At 46.3% G+C, this 14,136-nt stretch overlaps 1 protein-coding gene across 2 annotated transcripts in view; it reads right to left on the bottom strand.

The window, feature by feature from the left end:
* The window catches only part of SIK2 (salt inducible kinase 2), a 29,506-nt gene extending 16,838 nt beyond the window's left edge, over positions 1–12,668 (bottom strand). For both annotated transcript variants that reach the window (XR_014227089.1, XM_082297089.1), the window contains exons 1-4: positions 12,445–12,668; positions 6,830–6,946; positions 5,988–6,051; positions 2,938–3,099 (exon numbers count right to left, since the gene is read on the bottom strand). Coding sequence is in view for 1 of the 2 variants with exons in the window: in XM_082297089.1 (XP_082153215.1) it covers positions 2,938–3,099; positions 5,988–6,051; positions 6,830–6,946; positions 12,445–12,594 (493 nt within the window). In the remaining variant the exon portion in view is untranslated. The remainder of the gene's footprint in view (positions 1–2,937; positions 3,100–5,987; positions 6,052–6,829; positions 6,947–12,444) is intronic.
* Between the last annotated feature and the right edge of the window lie 1,468 nt (positions 12,669–14,136).

Raw genomic sequence — 14,136 nt, 5'->3', positions numbered from 1 at the left:
ATCTGAGAAACGGGAGCTCCCTGCCAGAGCTGCTGCAACTTCTGCTGAGCATCCAGCAGGACGGCAGAGCCTCTCATTTGTACCTCCAGAACCCTTCAAGAAGGAGCTCCAGAGCTATAATTAATCCATTCTCCTAAAATTACCAACAGAACTCAATTTTGCCTGGCTTGCAGAGAGCCACAGGGAACTTTTCTTGGAGGAGAAACGTGAGCCTGGGAGATAATGGGGAGAGAGGTGCTGATAAAGGCAAGGTATGAGCTTGGCAGCAGCAAACCTGACCCACTTCAGGGGCTGAATGCTGAGCAGCCACTCCTGACGTCAATGCATATTTCCCTGTCCACAGCAGCACTCCAGCCTTCTTCAAAATAACAGTCTCTGCCTACCTGGGCTGCTGCAAACACAGCAGCCTGGCCACAGCACTGCCAGGATTTCCAGAGTGGGGCTGGAAGTTCCCAGCGAGGAGCTGGGCCCCGATGCCAAGCTGCCTTTGGGTTTCACTGCGCCGATTCCTCGCTGCACGGGCAGCCAGCAAAGGTTGTGTTCGGTGAGAGCTGAAATGCCCTCAAGTGATGCCCTCAAAAAGCAGCAAATCTAAAGGGGACATGACCAATCCAGCTGCTTAAGTTTGGGAAGAGCCAGGAAGGTTTGCTGTGCTGAGCACAAATTCCATGCCTGGCGTGGCATTCCTCACCTTCCCCCTTCTGAATGGACATTTTATCTCTTTAATACCTTCCGTTTTGCTACTTAGACTAAAACTGGAGGGCTTTGCTCCCAGCCACCTCACACCTTCTCGAAAATAAACCTATCAAAGCTCTCACCTCAAATTCTTTACTCATCCTGTTTCTTGTCCAATTACTGAGAGCGAAAAGATCCTTTGAATTCTACCTGTCCCCTTCCTTTTAGAGCAGTATTAACACAAAACTATTGGATTTCACTCCAGCCTCAAGCATCAAAGGTGGCAATCCTATGAACTCACAGATTTAGGAACATTTTTGAATGTTAGTTTATTCTCCTGGTGCCTGAAACACAGAGGTACCTTTGTGCATGTTTCCGTATTTGACTAAAAACTGTTGTATTCTTGAAGAGTAAAAGCTTCAATAAAACCTTGGAAGCAGCAGACTGAGCCAAGAGGCCCACTGGAAGTTAAGAAAAGCTTTATCAAAATAATTCATTGGTTACTGTGCTGCTTTTTTCAATTCTTCCATTAATTGAAATCAGAGGAAAATCCCAGCTATCAGAGCTGGGATCCTGGCTGCCCTCTGTCCTTCCCCAGCCTGATAAATGAGCCATGACAAAGATGAACGACTGGAAGAGGCTGTTCCCAGGGATCTGCACAGCACCAGATAACTCCAAAAATCCCAGATAAACACTGTGGAATTCGTCATCCGTCTCCTTTCCAGAGAAAAATACAACAACTGACTCAGCACAAATCACTACAAAGTTTCCAGCAGCCTGAACCTTCCTCCAGCTCCTTTATCAGCCAGGCTGGACACGGGGAGTTGCTATCAACCTGATAAAGCCTGACAGAGATCCACGGAAGAAGCAGCTAATGGGCTCATTAGCATCCAGCCCACCTGTAATTAACTTTCTGCAATGGAGAAGTGGAGCAGGAGAGCAGGGAGGCAGGGCAGAGGCAGCAGCAGCCGATGGAATCTCCTCACTCCCATTATCCACCGTTTACAGAGTCCCTGGAGAGCTCCAGCACTGAAATTCCGGGGGACAGAACAGCTCAGGGCTCCAGCCTTGCTGTGGTTCATGGCTCTCCTGAGATGCCTCTGAGGGAGGGGTTTGTGAACCTCTGCTTCCCTGCAGGGCTCAGGACATCCAGGGCAGGAAAACCTCTGGATGCAGGAGCTGAGACCCCTGAGGAGCCCTGGAAAACCCTGCCAGGCTGAAGAGCATAACCTGCAGAGCTGCACACTGATGTGGAGAGGGATCAGAGGGCAGAAGTGGGCAGGTGAAAAGGAGGAGAAGGCAGGAAAGAAGCACAGATGAACAATGGCACAGAAATTCCCTTCTTTCAGCTCAGTTCCTCAGAGCAAGGGGGTGGCTGGCAACCCTCACACTGTATTTAGGATTTATTCAGCATTTACCAAAGCCAGAAACCAGCCTGGTGAATAAATTTTCTGTCAGCCATAATTCTCCAGGTACTCTGATTGCCAGGAGCTGCTGGAGGTGAATCCAAGTATGAAATCAGAAAGGAGAACAGAAAACCACCCCACGAATGGCAGTGCTGATGAACCCACCTGGTGAAAGCTCCACAAGGCACCAAAACCCTTTCCCCATTCCAGAAATGCCAGGAGGGAAATGAAAGGGTAAAATAATCCAGCAATGATCAGAAATGTTTTATCACTTTGCTTTTTGTAGCCTGAGGAAGGTAAATTCCTTCTCCTTCCAGCACTCCCCCTTCCCACTCCCCTATTACTGAAGTTCAACAGTCCCCCAAATCAAGATATTCTCTATTTTTCCCATTTCCAGCCTCTCTGGGCTAAAGTCAGCATGGAAGGATCCGTGGAATTGTAATGAAAACGATTTCTATTGCTAGCAACATCTGCTGTGTCTAAATTTATAATTAAAGTGAAATCATGCATGCAAAAAGGAAAAAAAAAATCAATAAGCTTCCATTTTGAGGTTTGGTTTTTTTTTTTAACGTCGAAAGAAGTTATTTGATTAACTCTGTTTTAACCTGAACATCTGGCAACATTAAAGACATGACATGACACCCACCAAAAAAATGTCTATAACTCCAATTTTTTTTTTTTTCCTGGAAGTTAATATTGGAAATATTTCAGCTGCACGGACTTTGATATCCACCACGGAAAAATATTCACCTGGAAAACCACGGAGGAATCTCGGGCAGCACGAGTGAATTCCTGGAGGAGGGGGTTTTGTATAAAAAAAAAATAGATAAAAATAAGGTGTTCCTGCATGGAGTACCTGCTATTTTGATGTTCATATTGTTGTCAAGCAGGAGGTTCTCAGCCTTGAGGTCCCTGTGCACGATTTTCCTGCCGTGGCAATATTCCACTGCCGACAGGATCTGCCAGAACTTGCGCCGTGCCTCGGGCTCGCTCAGGCGGCCGTGGCTGGCCAGGTAATCTAGGGGAGAAAACCAGCAGAAATTCAACCAAATCTGGTTTAAATCAGGCTGGACAGCAAACAACAACCCTGAAACTCAGTGATTTCCCACCAAAAGTTAGCACAAAGGAACTCAAAGCAGTTTCCGAGTTGTTGTTCTCCAACTCAACCCTCTGAAAAAAACGGGGAAAAAAAAGAGGAAATTTTCTTTTATAGCTTTCTGGTCAGTGTTTTCACAACAGAACTCATGGTAATCTGGGAAATAAAATTAGCAGAAATCAAGCAAATCAGGTTTAAATGGACTCAGGCAACAAGCCTGAAACGCAGCGATTTCTCCCCAATAATTAGCACAAAGGAACTCCAACCAGTTTCCAGCTTGTTGTTCTCCCATCCTGCCCTGTGAAAGGATGGGGCGAAAAAAAAGAGGAAATTCTTTGCTCCTTCTTTTACATCTACCCAGTCAATATTTTCACAACAGAACTCACGGTAATCTGGGAAATAAAATCAGCAAAAATCAAGCAAATCAGGTTTAAATGGGCTGGACAGCAGGCAAAAATCATGAAACTCAGCAATTTCCCTCAAAAAATTAGCACAAAGGAACTCAAAGCAGTTTCCAACTTGTTGTTCTCCAACTCAACCTTCTGAAAAAATGGAAAAAAAAGAGGAAATTCTTCTCTGCTCCTTCTTTTATAACTGCCTGGTCAATATTCTCACAACACAGCTCATGGGCAATACTTGGAATAATTTGCTTCACCATCATGGAAACTTCCAGCTTTCATTCCTCTAAGCTTCACACCACACTTCTCCCTCTGAAGCCTCAGCAGAGGCTGTGTGGTGGATAGAAATATATTTTTTTCTTTTTGGAAATAAAACAAGTACCCCAAAGGTGCCCATCCTGACCTCTCTCTCGTCCTCACTGCGTCACAGGCAGAGAGAACATTTTGTTTTCATATTTGATTACATTGTAAAAACGAATGTTAGCCCTGAAACCAAAAACTTCACTTGTCCTCAGGAACAAAAACAAGGGGAGCAGCAGCTGTGTGAGTCTTGACAGAGCAGCTTCTACAGCCAATTCTACTCCTCTTAGGAGCACAAAATCAGAGAATCAGCTTTTAGGATGGGCTCAGAATTGCCTTCAGCATCCCACAAAGAATGCAGTTAGTGGCTAAGGAGCAGCAAATGCATATAGAGTTTAGAGCCAGTGATTAATCTTATTTTCTAAACCAGCTGTGTAACATCAGTGATTCCCCAGCAGCAGCATCTTGCCGAACACAGCTCCAAACCTGGCTTTGTTAGCCTGTGTTTTAGGGGGATTTTTAATTAAAACATCATTTAGGGGACTTTATAACCTTGGCACTACTTTCATTTAAACTTTTCTCTGTGGTCAAAGCTGATCTCTGGGACCTGCAGCTCTGGAAACTCCTCAGAGCTCCCACCCCACCTCACACACTCTCAGCTGGTTTCACTTGGCAAAGCACAAGAACAAACAAAAGCCTGGCAGTAAGGGGAGATCATAATATTTGCAAGCTAAATATCATTCAGTCACAGAGTGACTGACAAATCATATGATATCAAGGTGAAGTCAGATATCAAAGGCACAAACTAAATTACCCCTGAGCACCAGCCAGCTCTCTAAGCTGTTAATCCATCAGTTGTTAGCAATGCAGCAAACAAGTTAATGAAGCCAAGCTGTCATTTGCTTTTATGGCTCTGGCCTGTCAGGACTCCTTGAGAGATTCCAAACCACCCTGGCCCTTCAGAGTGCCCAGAACAGGTCATTTATTCTGGGATCACCCCTCTCCCTCGTGGAGCAGCACCAGGGGATTGTGCATTAACCAGAGTGCAAACAGGGAAGGCTGGGATTGGGATGGGGGCACTGTGCCAGCCCCTGGGCACAGGAACCACTCTCCAAGGCGGCTGGAGCTCGCTGAGGACATTCAGGATCTGCTGGAATATGTAGCCAGACCTCTGGAGCAAAGAGCCACAGCTTGATTTCACTGCAGACACCCCGAGCAGAGCTCCCTGTGCATCCTGCAAAGGCTGAAAGAGCAAAGCCACCTCAGCTAGGAAATCTCCAAGTTTTGTAAATTTATCTCGGCCTTTCGTCACCCTCTGGCTGCACCTTTCTACAGTAGGGTTTGGGGTTTATTTCATTTTACTACAATAAAATAGAAACCAGAAGTGATTTTAGGTTCACAGCCCAAAGCAGCAGGATTTTTGTCCTAAGACAGAGCCAGGCTCTTCCCAGCTGAAGCACCCAGCAGAAGGACAAAAGGCAGTGGAAACCAACTGAAACAGAAGAAATCCAATTTAAAATACAGGGTTTTTAACTCTCCAGGTGGCCAAATGTTGGCTGCAGCCTGGAGTCTCCATCCATGTTCCTGAGCAGAGCTGGACTGGCCATTCCCTACAAACCCCTCCCAACCCTTCTGGGAGCTGGCATCAGTGCAAGGCACTCAGGACATCTTCATCCAGTTCCAGCTCAGTAAGGAACAAATAATCCCTTTATCAGATGATACTTTGGATTTCCAATCTTATCAATGCCTAGGAACAGCTGCAGCCATCAGTGGTTGGAATTTCAGCTAAGGAAATCTACATTAAATATTAGAAAGAATCTTTACAATTAAAAAAAACCCTGCAGATCCTGATTAGCTTTGTCCAGCAAGGTGTTTATGCTGAAATGATCTAGAAAATGTGTCAGACTGTTTTCTGTATCAGCTGAATATCCCAGCCTCAATTACAAAAGCCACTCTGAGAAATCATTGTAATAAATCAGAAAACAATGATGAACCTAAGAAAAAAACTGCACAGAAATATTAAATCGCTCATAACAGACCCAAAAGATCCTTATTTACACAGAGACCAGGGCTGCATTAAAATGTTGAACATGGACATATTCTCCTCCTTACCGAAAATCTCCCCATTTTTGGCAAATTCTGTCACAAGGTACAGCATGCTTTTGGTCTCCATCACCTGTTGATGATAAATCACACATGAGGGCTTGTGGGAAGAGCAAAAAAAGCCACTAAACACCCAAAAGGATGCTCATTTTTATGGTTCTCTCCTAAAGCTGTGAAAGCTCTGCCTTGCACGTGGAGTTGTCACAATCTTCCAATGTGTGCAAACAGAATTATCAAGAGCTTCACTGAGAGTGAAAAATCCTCAACTTCAAGAAGCCATTTGGGACTTCAACACAACAATTTCAACATGTTTTTGGGTTGATTTCAGTAACCTCAGAGAAACAGCTCAGCACGAGCTGAACTTGTCCATGGGCAAGACCTTTGTGAATTTGATTTTGCATTTTATTTATTAACAGGCCTGAAAGTACCAGGAGACTGCTCAGAAATCAAAGCAAACTGGTGAGACAATCTGAAAGCCATTTTAAAAATAAACTCATCTGTGAAACGCATTTTTAACCAGTCACTGCAGGAGTGAGCACTGCACAACCATCACCCTCCCTTCAAGTGATCTTGCTGATCTTCAGACTCAATTTAAATATTCTCAGCCTCTCCTCTGCCACTTTTGTGTGTTTTCATTCATTCAGAAAGGAACTGGGGGAGATATTATCAAGGCAGTTGAAAATTTAACTCCCTAAGCTCCATCTCTGCTTTGCAGATCAGTATTTTCAAGACCACGTGCCAGCTTCTTTTGCATAAAATGAAATTAAAGCTGAACTGGTCCTAAGTGGGATCTTCATCTTTATTTAGCAGAAAAAGGAGGAAAAATAGGGAAAAGCCCCCTCTAAGCCTACCTGGTAGAGCTTTATGATGTGTGGGTGGTCGAGCATCTTCATTATCTGCACCTCCCTGTAGATCTTCTCCAGATTCACAGCATCCAGCTGAGATTTGTCAATGATTTTTATTGCCACCTGCAGACAAACAGCAAAAGGGAGGTTTAAAAACTCCCCCAACGTGCTCCTCATGAGTTTACCCTCATTAGAAAGGGAATAATGCAGCCCCAGGTAACTGGAAGCTTTCTGGGGAGTTCTGAAATACAAATCCCAGACTGAAAAATACAGCAGGATAGCATTAAACATGTCAGGGGTCCCTCTGAGGGGCTGCAGGGCTCTCACCCACATCAGCATGTGAGAAAAAGCAGGTTTTCCATGAGAAAAAGCAGGTTTTCTACATGAAAAAGCATGTTCTCCATGGAATGGAAGGCACAGAACACGTGAGGGAGGCCAGTGCTCCAGGTGTTCTTATATCAACAACTAAGGACCCTGCAGTGACCCAAATCTTCTTAAAAAGCTCAATGGTGCCCATTCCTGCAGTCAAGGTGGCAAATCTGAGTCCTACAAAATGGTATTTTAAGAGAAAAACTGTTGCCTCCACACAAATAATCCAAACCTAGGGGATCCATGTAGTTTCAGCTGTGACATGTTTAATTAATTAATGTGCTGTTATAAAAGGGTATCTGCAGTTCATCCCTTCAGAGAAAGGCTCTGCAGATAAATTTATCAGTCAAACCTTGGAAACACATCTCAGTTAGTTCACAAAGCACATCTTGGGCCTGCTGACCTTGTTTTTAGCCAATAAATGCAAAGGGAAGGTAACTATAGATGCTTAGGGGACTAAGAAGCTCCAACAGAAGACATTTAAAATTTAAACCAAGAAGAAAGTGAAAATACAGCCACTGCACATGCAAAGGGTGAAAATGCTAAAGAGTGCTGAATGTATAACTGGTGTTTATTCACCCTGAATATCACATTATTAATGCTGAAGCAGGAGCAAACAATGTAAGTCCCACAAATGCTTCCAATTATAACAGCATTTCACAAACTATTGAACATGGGAGACAGCTGCTGCACAGGAGACAGGAATCCACGGGAGGTGAACCTCATTATCTGCACTAGCACTGATTATGGGCCCACCTGAATTCACAATTAACTATTTATCGACTTCATTTCCCTCTCCTTTCCCCTCTTTAGAAGTGCCTTGTCTTTCCCCAAGCCCCAGGAAAATGAGATTCTGCCAGGATCTGCTCAAAAGCCCCAAACGAGACCGTTCCATGGATCACCAACACGCTCACATTGTGTAGCCACGGGGACCTGAAACAGTTCTGAGCACAGCTCCACGGCAAATTAAGAGTATCTTGAGCTACAAACTAATGGAGAACAAGCTGGATTTCCAGTTTAAATGGGTTTTTAGCTTAAAAATCTCACCCCATTACATCAAACCGTGTCTTGTCTCATGATGTGGAGTTATTTGGGGCTATGAAAAGCTGCTGTTGAGCATGGAAAATAAAAACCTACTTGAAGGAAAGAAAAAACTCCTTGCTCTTTGGAAGCCTTGTACAACTGAAAGTGTGTATTAAATATGTCCACAAAATGTACATTCTGTAGGAGAAGCAGCACAGCAGCAGCTGCCACCTCTGCTCCTCCACTCAAATGCAGATTTAATACCTCAGTTCATTCTGCATCTTCATCTTGCCAGGACCAGGGAAGGTTTTAGAGAAGAACCACTTGAAAATACTTAAAATCCAGCAAAGTCTTGACGAGGATGTGAGAAGGAACAGGGAATTCAGCAGCAGCAGCTCCTTTTTGTCCATGATCTCAGCTGTGTCTTGATGACAGGAAAAGGGATGTAATTCTTAGAGGTGGAGAAGCAGTTTCCTATCTGAAAAGTGTGCTTTGTTCCTAAACACGCAGCTTGCCAACAACTACTAGCAACAGCTAGAAACAAACAGCAAAAAAAATCCCCAATTTCAATATATAATGTCAGCAGATCCTTCATCTGACAAGGAAAACCAAAAGGGAATCCTCTGCCTTCCCTGATCTTCCCCTGTCACCAGATTTTGCTGCTGAAGGAGTTACACTCCAAGAGATCTTTGCAGCTTTCATGGTTTCTTCTCATTTAAAAATACAAGGAATTGCACATATTTCTTTTCCTCTTTCACTGAAGGCCCAGAGAACTGGAGTTTGCTCAATCCTCCCCTGACATCTGGGAATTGATACTGCCAAGGAGTGAGGATGAAATGCTTGTCAAGAGAAGATGAAAGTTCTTCTACTCCTCAGCTACTCCAACTTCCAGTTTTCATTGTTTTTATTTGATTCATTTAATTCTTGAAAGGAAAAACAAAGGCAAAAAGCAAACACCCAAACGAAAAACCCAAAACCACAACACAACCTCCCCCTACAAGTTCACATTCAAACAGAGCTCTGTCCCTGAGGGCTACAGAAATTCAGATTTGTTAACCCGGTACATTCTTAAAATAGATAAAATGCATTAAACTTAACAAACACAACTTCCTGCAGCCTGGAAAAACTCCAGGTTGTGCAGAGTAGCACAGGGAGCTGCTTTCTCTGCTGGAGTTATTCATTGCAGGTACCTGAGCACACCTGAACTGGTGCCACAGATCAAATCAGGGGCTGGGGGGTCATTTTTAATAATTTTTTCCTGAGAAAAATACAAATTCCCTGTAACAGCAGCCAGGTGAAAGCAGACCAGGGATCCACAGGGACATCCAGGGTTATTTTCACCTGGGGAGCAGCAAGCAGAGTTCCTCTGCAGGTGATTAATCCTTAGGGGGAATTAATTAAGGCGTTTGGGGGTGGTTCACAAGTTCCCTGCTTTTTCCAAGCAGCACTTTCACCTATTCCAGACCTTCTCCTTATTTCCCACCTATTCCAAACCTTTTCCTTATTTCATTCCCATCCTATTTCCCTGGAAGCAAATCTCCATCTTCTCCGACTTTACGCTTCCAATTATTTCTGTTCTCTCCTCTCCTCCTCTGCTCATTTCCACGCCTCATTAGCAGGAGCTGCCCTGGGATCACAGGATTTCTGGGCAGCAGGATAAAGGAGCGTGGCAGGGAAGCCACGTGGCCTCCACTCAAATGGCACCAAACACCCAAACAAGCCAAGCAAAGGTCGGGTTCAGCCCCCCCTGGGTGGACTGGCACTAAAAAAAAGGGTCAGGCAGCACCTCTATTCCTACAAATCCTTATCAATCCCCCCATTTTCCCAACTTTCACACCTCTATTTGGCTATTTCGAATTTTAGGGTTGCATGAAATCAAGTTATGATTTCTGATTTTGTTTGCACACGCCCTTGTTCTCCTGCTTCGAGTTTGTTTTCATTTTATTCTCACCTCTGCTAACAACTTATGGCAGCAATTTTATCTTCTCATCTGTAGTCTTTCCATAAAAAGGATGGATTGCACACAATCTGTAGGCGCTGCATTCAAGGCAATAAGAGGCCATCTTTTTTAATTTGATAGTTATTGGCTAGGCAGAGTTGTGTAAAAAAAAAAAAAAGGCAAAAAAGCAAATATTTAAAAGGTCAAAACCATATAAAACACAATTTCAAAATACCAGTGCTAGAAAAGCCCAACAACAAACAGGTTCTGAATGTAAAGGGTTCAAATCAGGAGATTCAGGGGAAACTTTGATGAGGAGTCCTTTTAAAACAGCTTTTTTGAGCAAGTCTCAGCAGCACCACAGCATCTTCCTGCAGCACAGACCTGAGGGTGCAGCAGCACAGCCCTTCCAGGACCTAAAAACTGAATATTCTTCCACTGGAACTTAAGCAACAGTTTAGAACAAGCTTGAAATATGAAAACCCTTCTATATGGAGTCACTAACAAGCAGGATTTCCACTTTGTGTGCTCAGGGATCCAACAACAGGTGAGGTGCTCCAAACTGGAAGTGCTTCTTCCAAAGAGTATTTGGCTGGAATTTATTTCCTCTGACATCACCAGAAGTGATCTTAACAGGGTTCCCCTTCCTCAAAGATTGTGTAAATACTTCCAGCAACCAACTCGGCAATTCAATTCCAGAAAAACACTCACTGCAGAAGTCAGAGCTGATTCAAAAAATCAAAGACCTTGACAAAAACCCCCCAGCACAGGCAAATCTGCTGTAAAAATCACCCAGAAGATAAAAAGCTGGTTAAAAAAAAAATCAAGACTAAGAGAATTCAGCAGTTCCTTAGGACACAGATGAAAAAAATCACACAGGAATCAGGGAGCTTTTAAGCTCTGTGTTTTCTGTAACCTCTGTTATTTCAAACCATGCTAAACAAACATGCTTTCTAAAATGACAACAAAAATGAAGATTCAAGTTTTCATCTCCATCACAAAGCCTGCCAAAGAAACGAGGACTAAAGAGTGAATGACAACTGAGTATCTTCAAGTAAAGCATTTGCAATTCTGGCACATGGCACCAAACTTGGAAAGGGAACACTGACACTGCTTGGCTCTTCAGCAAGAGCAAGGAAGGACTCAAAAAGAATCGAGTTTATTATGAACTTGAGAAATAAAGCAACAGTAGAAGTTTCTTTCAATCTCTGGGATGCAAAGCTCATCAATCACAGCGTGGCCAGAGCCCTGTTAGCACCAGGGGTTTGCTTTCCTTAACCGAGCTGCAGTTCGGGGCATTTTTCCATTCCGGTAAGGAATGGTTTTCCCACAGGAGCCCACAGTGGCGAGGCCCTTCCAGGCTGCACTTGGGACAACATCTCAGTGACTTCTGTCAGCTACAGAGCAGCACGAGAACCTCTTCCTCAGTCAACAATGAGAGCAACCACAAGAGAGGCTTACAAAAAGCTCACCTCTAGGTGTAGCAACTAAAACTACCTAAAACAACACAGAAGAGGAAGCTGATCCTTCAGAGCCATTACCCTCATCAGATACCTCCTTTTTTTTTTCTTTTTTTCTTTTTTTTTTTTTTTAAAGTGAACACGACTACATTTTTAGCCAGGCAGACTGACAATCATTTTTGTTTTAGGTAAAGCACCAGGTATTACCAATAATCACCGGGTAATACACGGGGGCGGTTAAACAAAGAGGCTAAAAATGGTTGGGTTTGGTGAACTTGGAGGATGCTGTACTGAAGAATTCAGCACACACTCAAGTTCCTGTGCTGAAACAGATAACCCAGCATTGCCCAGGTCAGGAAACCCTAAAATATCCAGGGCATGACGGCAGGCACTGCACGAGGTTTGAACCTTCCCTGGGAGCAGAAAGTGCTGCCCGAGCAAGCACCGGCTGCCCGCCCGGAGCATCCTTGGGGTGACATCCTGGGAGCGATGCCACCATCCTGGGGGTGACATCCTAGGGGTGACACATCCTTGGGGTGGCATCCTTGGGGTGGCATCCTTGGGGTGACATCCTCGGGCACCCGCCCGCGGCCTGGCAGGCGTTATCCTGCCCTTCCCAGGAGGATGCGAGCAGGAAAACCCCCCCCACCCCAGCGGCCGGGGCTGCCGCCGCTCCGAGCCTCCGGTCAACAGCACACCCGTGTCCCCGCGGGAGGTGCCGGAAGGGACAAAAGCGGCGCGGAGCGCGCACGGGAGCCCCGGCCCCGCGCGGCCCCCGCGGCCCCGCCGCCCCCCGAGCCCCCCGGGCGCGCCCCCCGCGCCGTGCCCACCTCGCTGCGGGTGATGCGGTGCCGCGCCAGCTTCACCACGGCGAAGTTGCCCTTGCCCAGCGTGCCCTCGATGTCGTAGAAGCCGACGCGGACGGGCCCGAGCCCGCGGGGCAGCAGCGCCGGGGGCCGCCGGGGCTCGGCCATCACCATGCTGGGCTCGGGGGGCGGCGGCGGCGGCTCCGGGTCTCGGCTCCGCGCGGCGCCCCCGGGGCCGCGCCGCCCCCTCCGCCACCGACCGGCGTCACCGCGCGCGTCACCGCGGGCGGGGCCTCGCCATGGCAACGGGGCTGCGCCCGCCCCTCGCCACCGCCGGCGCCAGCGGCCCGGGGGACACCCGTGGCACCCGCGCTGGGCCACCGCCACCACCGCCACCACGGCCACCCGCCCCGGGGACACCCGCGGCACCCGCGCTGGGCCACCGCCAGCACCGCCACCAGCCCCGGGCGCACCCGCGGTACCCGCGCTGTCCCCCCACGGTGCGGCTGGAAAGTCACCGGAGCGGCCCCTCCGCGCTGGCATCCCCCAGTTCGGAGCCCTTGCAGAGGGAAGGTCACCCGGGGCAGGTGGCACAGGAGCGCGTCCAGGTGGTTTGGGCAGATTTGGAAGCTCTGTTGGGCCCTTTGAGCTGGAATGGTCTGAGGACCATCAGAGTTGAAAATGTGCAAAAATGTAAGGCCCTTTATGCGAAATTTCCTTTCCAGGACTAAGTCTACTGAGTCTGCTTTAGGTGTGCACTTCCATTTTGAAATTCCATACTCGTTTCAGCAATCTTTGCTCTCTCAGTTCATGCCTGTCCTTCCCTCTCCCCTGCCCCATCTCAGGCTGGAGGACTGGTACCTTTCTGACTGATTTGTGAACCAGGAATCACCCCTGGAATCTTTGCTCAATTCCCCTGACTAAACAAGGCACATCCCAAAGCTGATGGCACAACACGTGCCTGTTGAATCAGCAACAGCCACAGAGCTTTTATGGACACACAGAGTGGACACAAACAGCTCAAAACAGAGCCTGGCCACGAAAAAAAAAAAGAGTGGAAGAATGCAAGGAACAAAGTTGTGTCTTTCTTTCCCTTTTTAGACAGGTTTTACACGTAAAGCTGCCTCATCCTTGTGAAGAGTTACTTTTGTTCTGTGTCAAACAGCGATGAGTGTTCTGCAAAGGGAACTGAAGATCTCTGTGCAGAAATTAATGCTTGTCCTTCACTGCTGATGAGATTCCTCCAAGGAGTGACATTTTGGGATGACGCTGCTGGCTCGGGCTGCCATGGAGAATAACGGAGCTGTTGCTGCTCTATTTATCCCCTTCGGAAGTTCTGGCAGTGAGTAACTGATGGCTTGGGTTAGTCAGACATCCACCCTTTGCAGTGATTGATAGGGACGTGAGCAAGCCTTCCAGAATCCTACTTGAATAGCACATGGTGTCATCCCGAGCTGCCACTTGCCAGATTTCACTCCTCTTTCACCTTTTCTTTGCATCCAAACTCGGCGTGTCAAAAGTTCCTTTTTTTTTACAGAATATTACCTAATACTCTCAGTCACTTCATTCTAAATGAAGTTTTTTAACCTTTAAACATTTATTTGCTTCCTGCCCACTTTCAAGTCTCATCCTGGTGTAAAATCAATTATTAATCAGGTTTTTGTGCTTGGAAGAGAAAACTTCTGCAGAAACCCCACCACGAAGCCATCCATGGCC

The sequence above is a fragment of the Coloeus monedula genome (assembly GCF_965178545.1).
Source record: "Coloeus monedula genome assembly, chromosome: 25".
NCBI lineage: Eukaryota > Metazoa > Chordata > Aves > Passeriformes > Corvidae > Coloeus > Coloeus monedula.
Note: the sequence above shows the minus strand (reverse complement) of the source record. Positions and strands in the feature narration are given on the sequence as shown.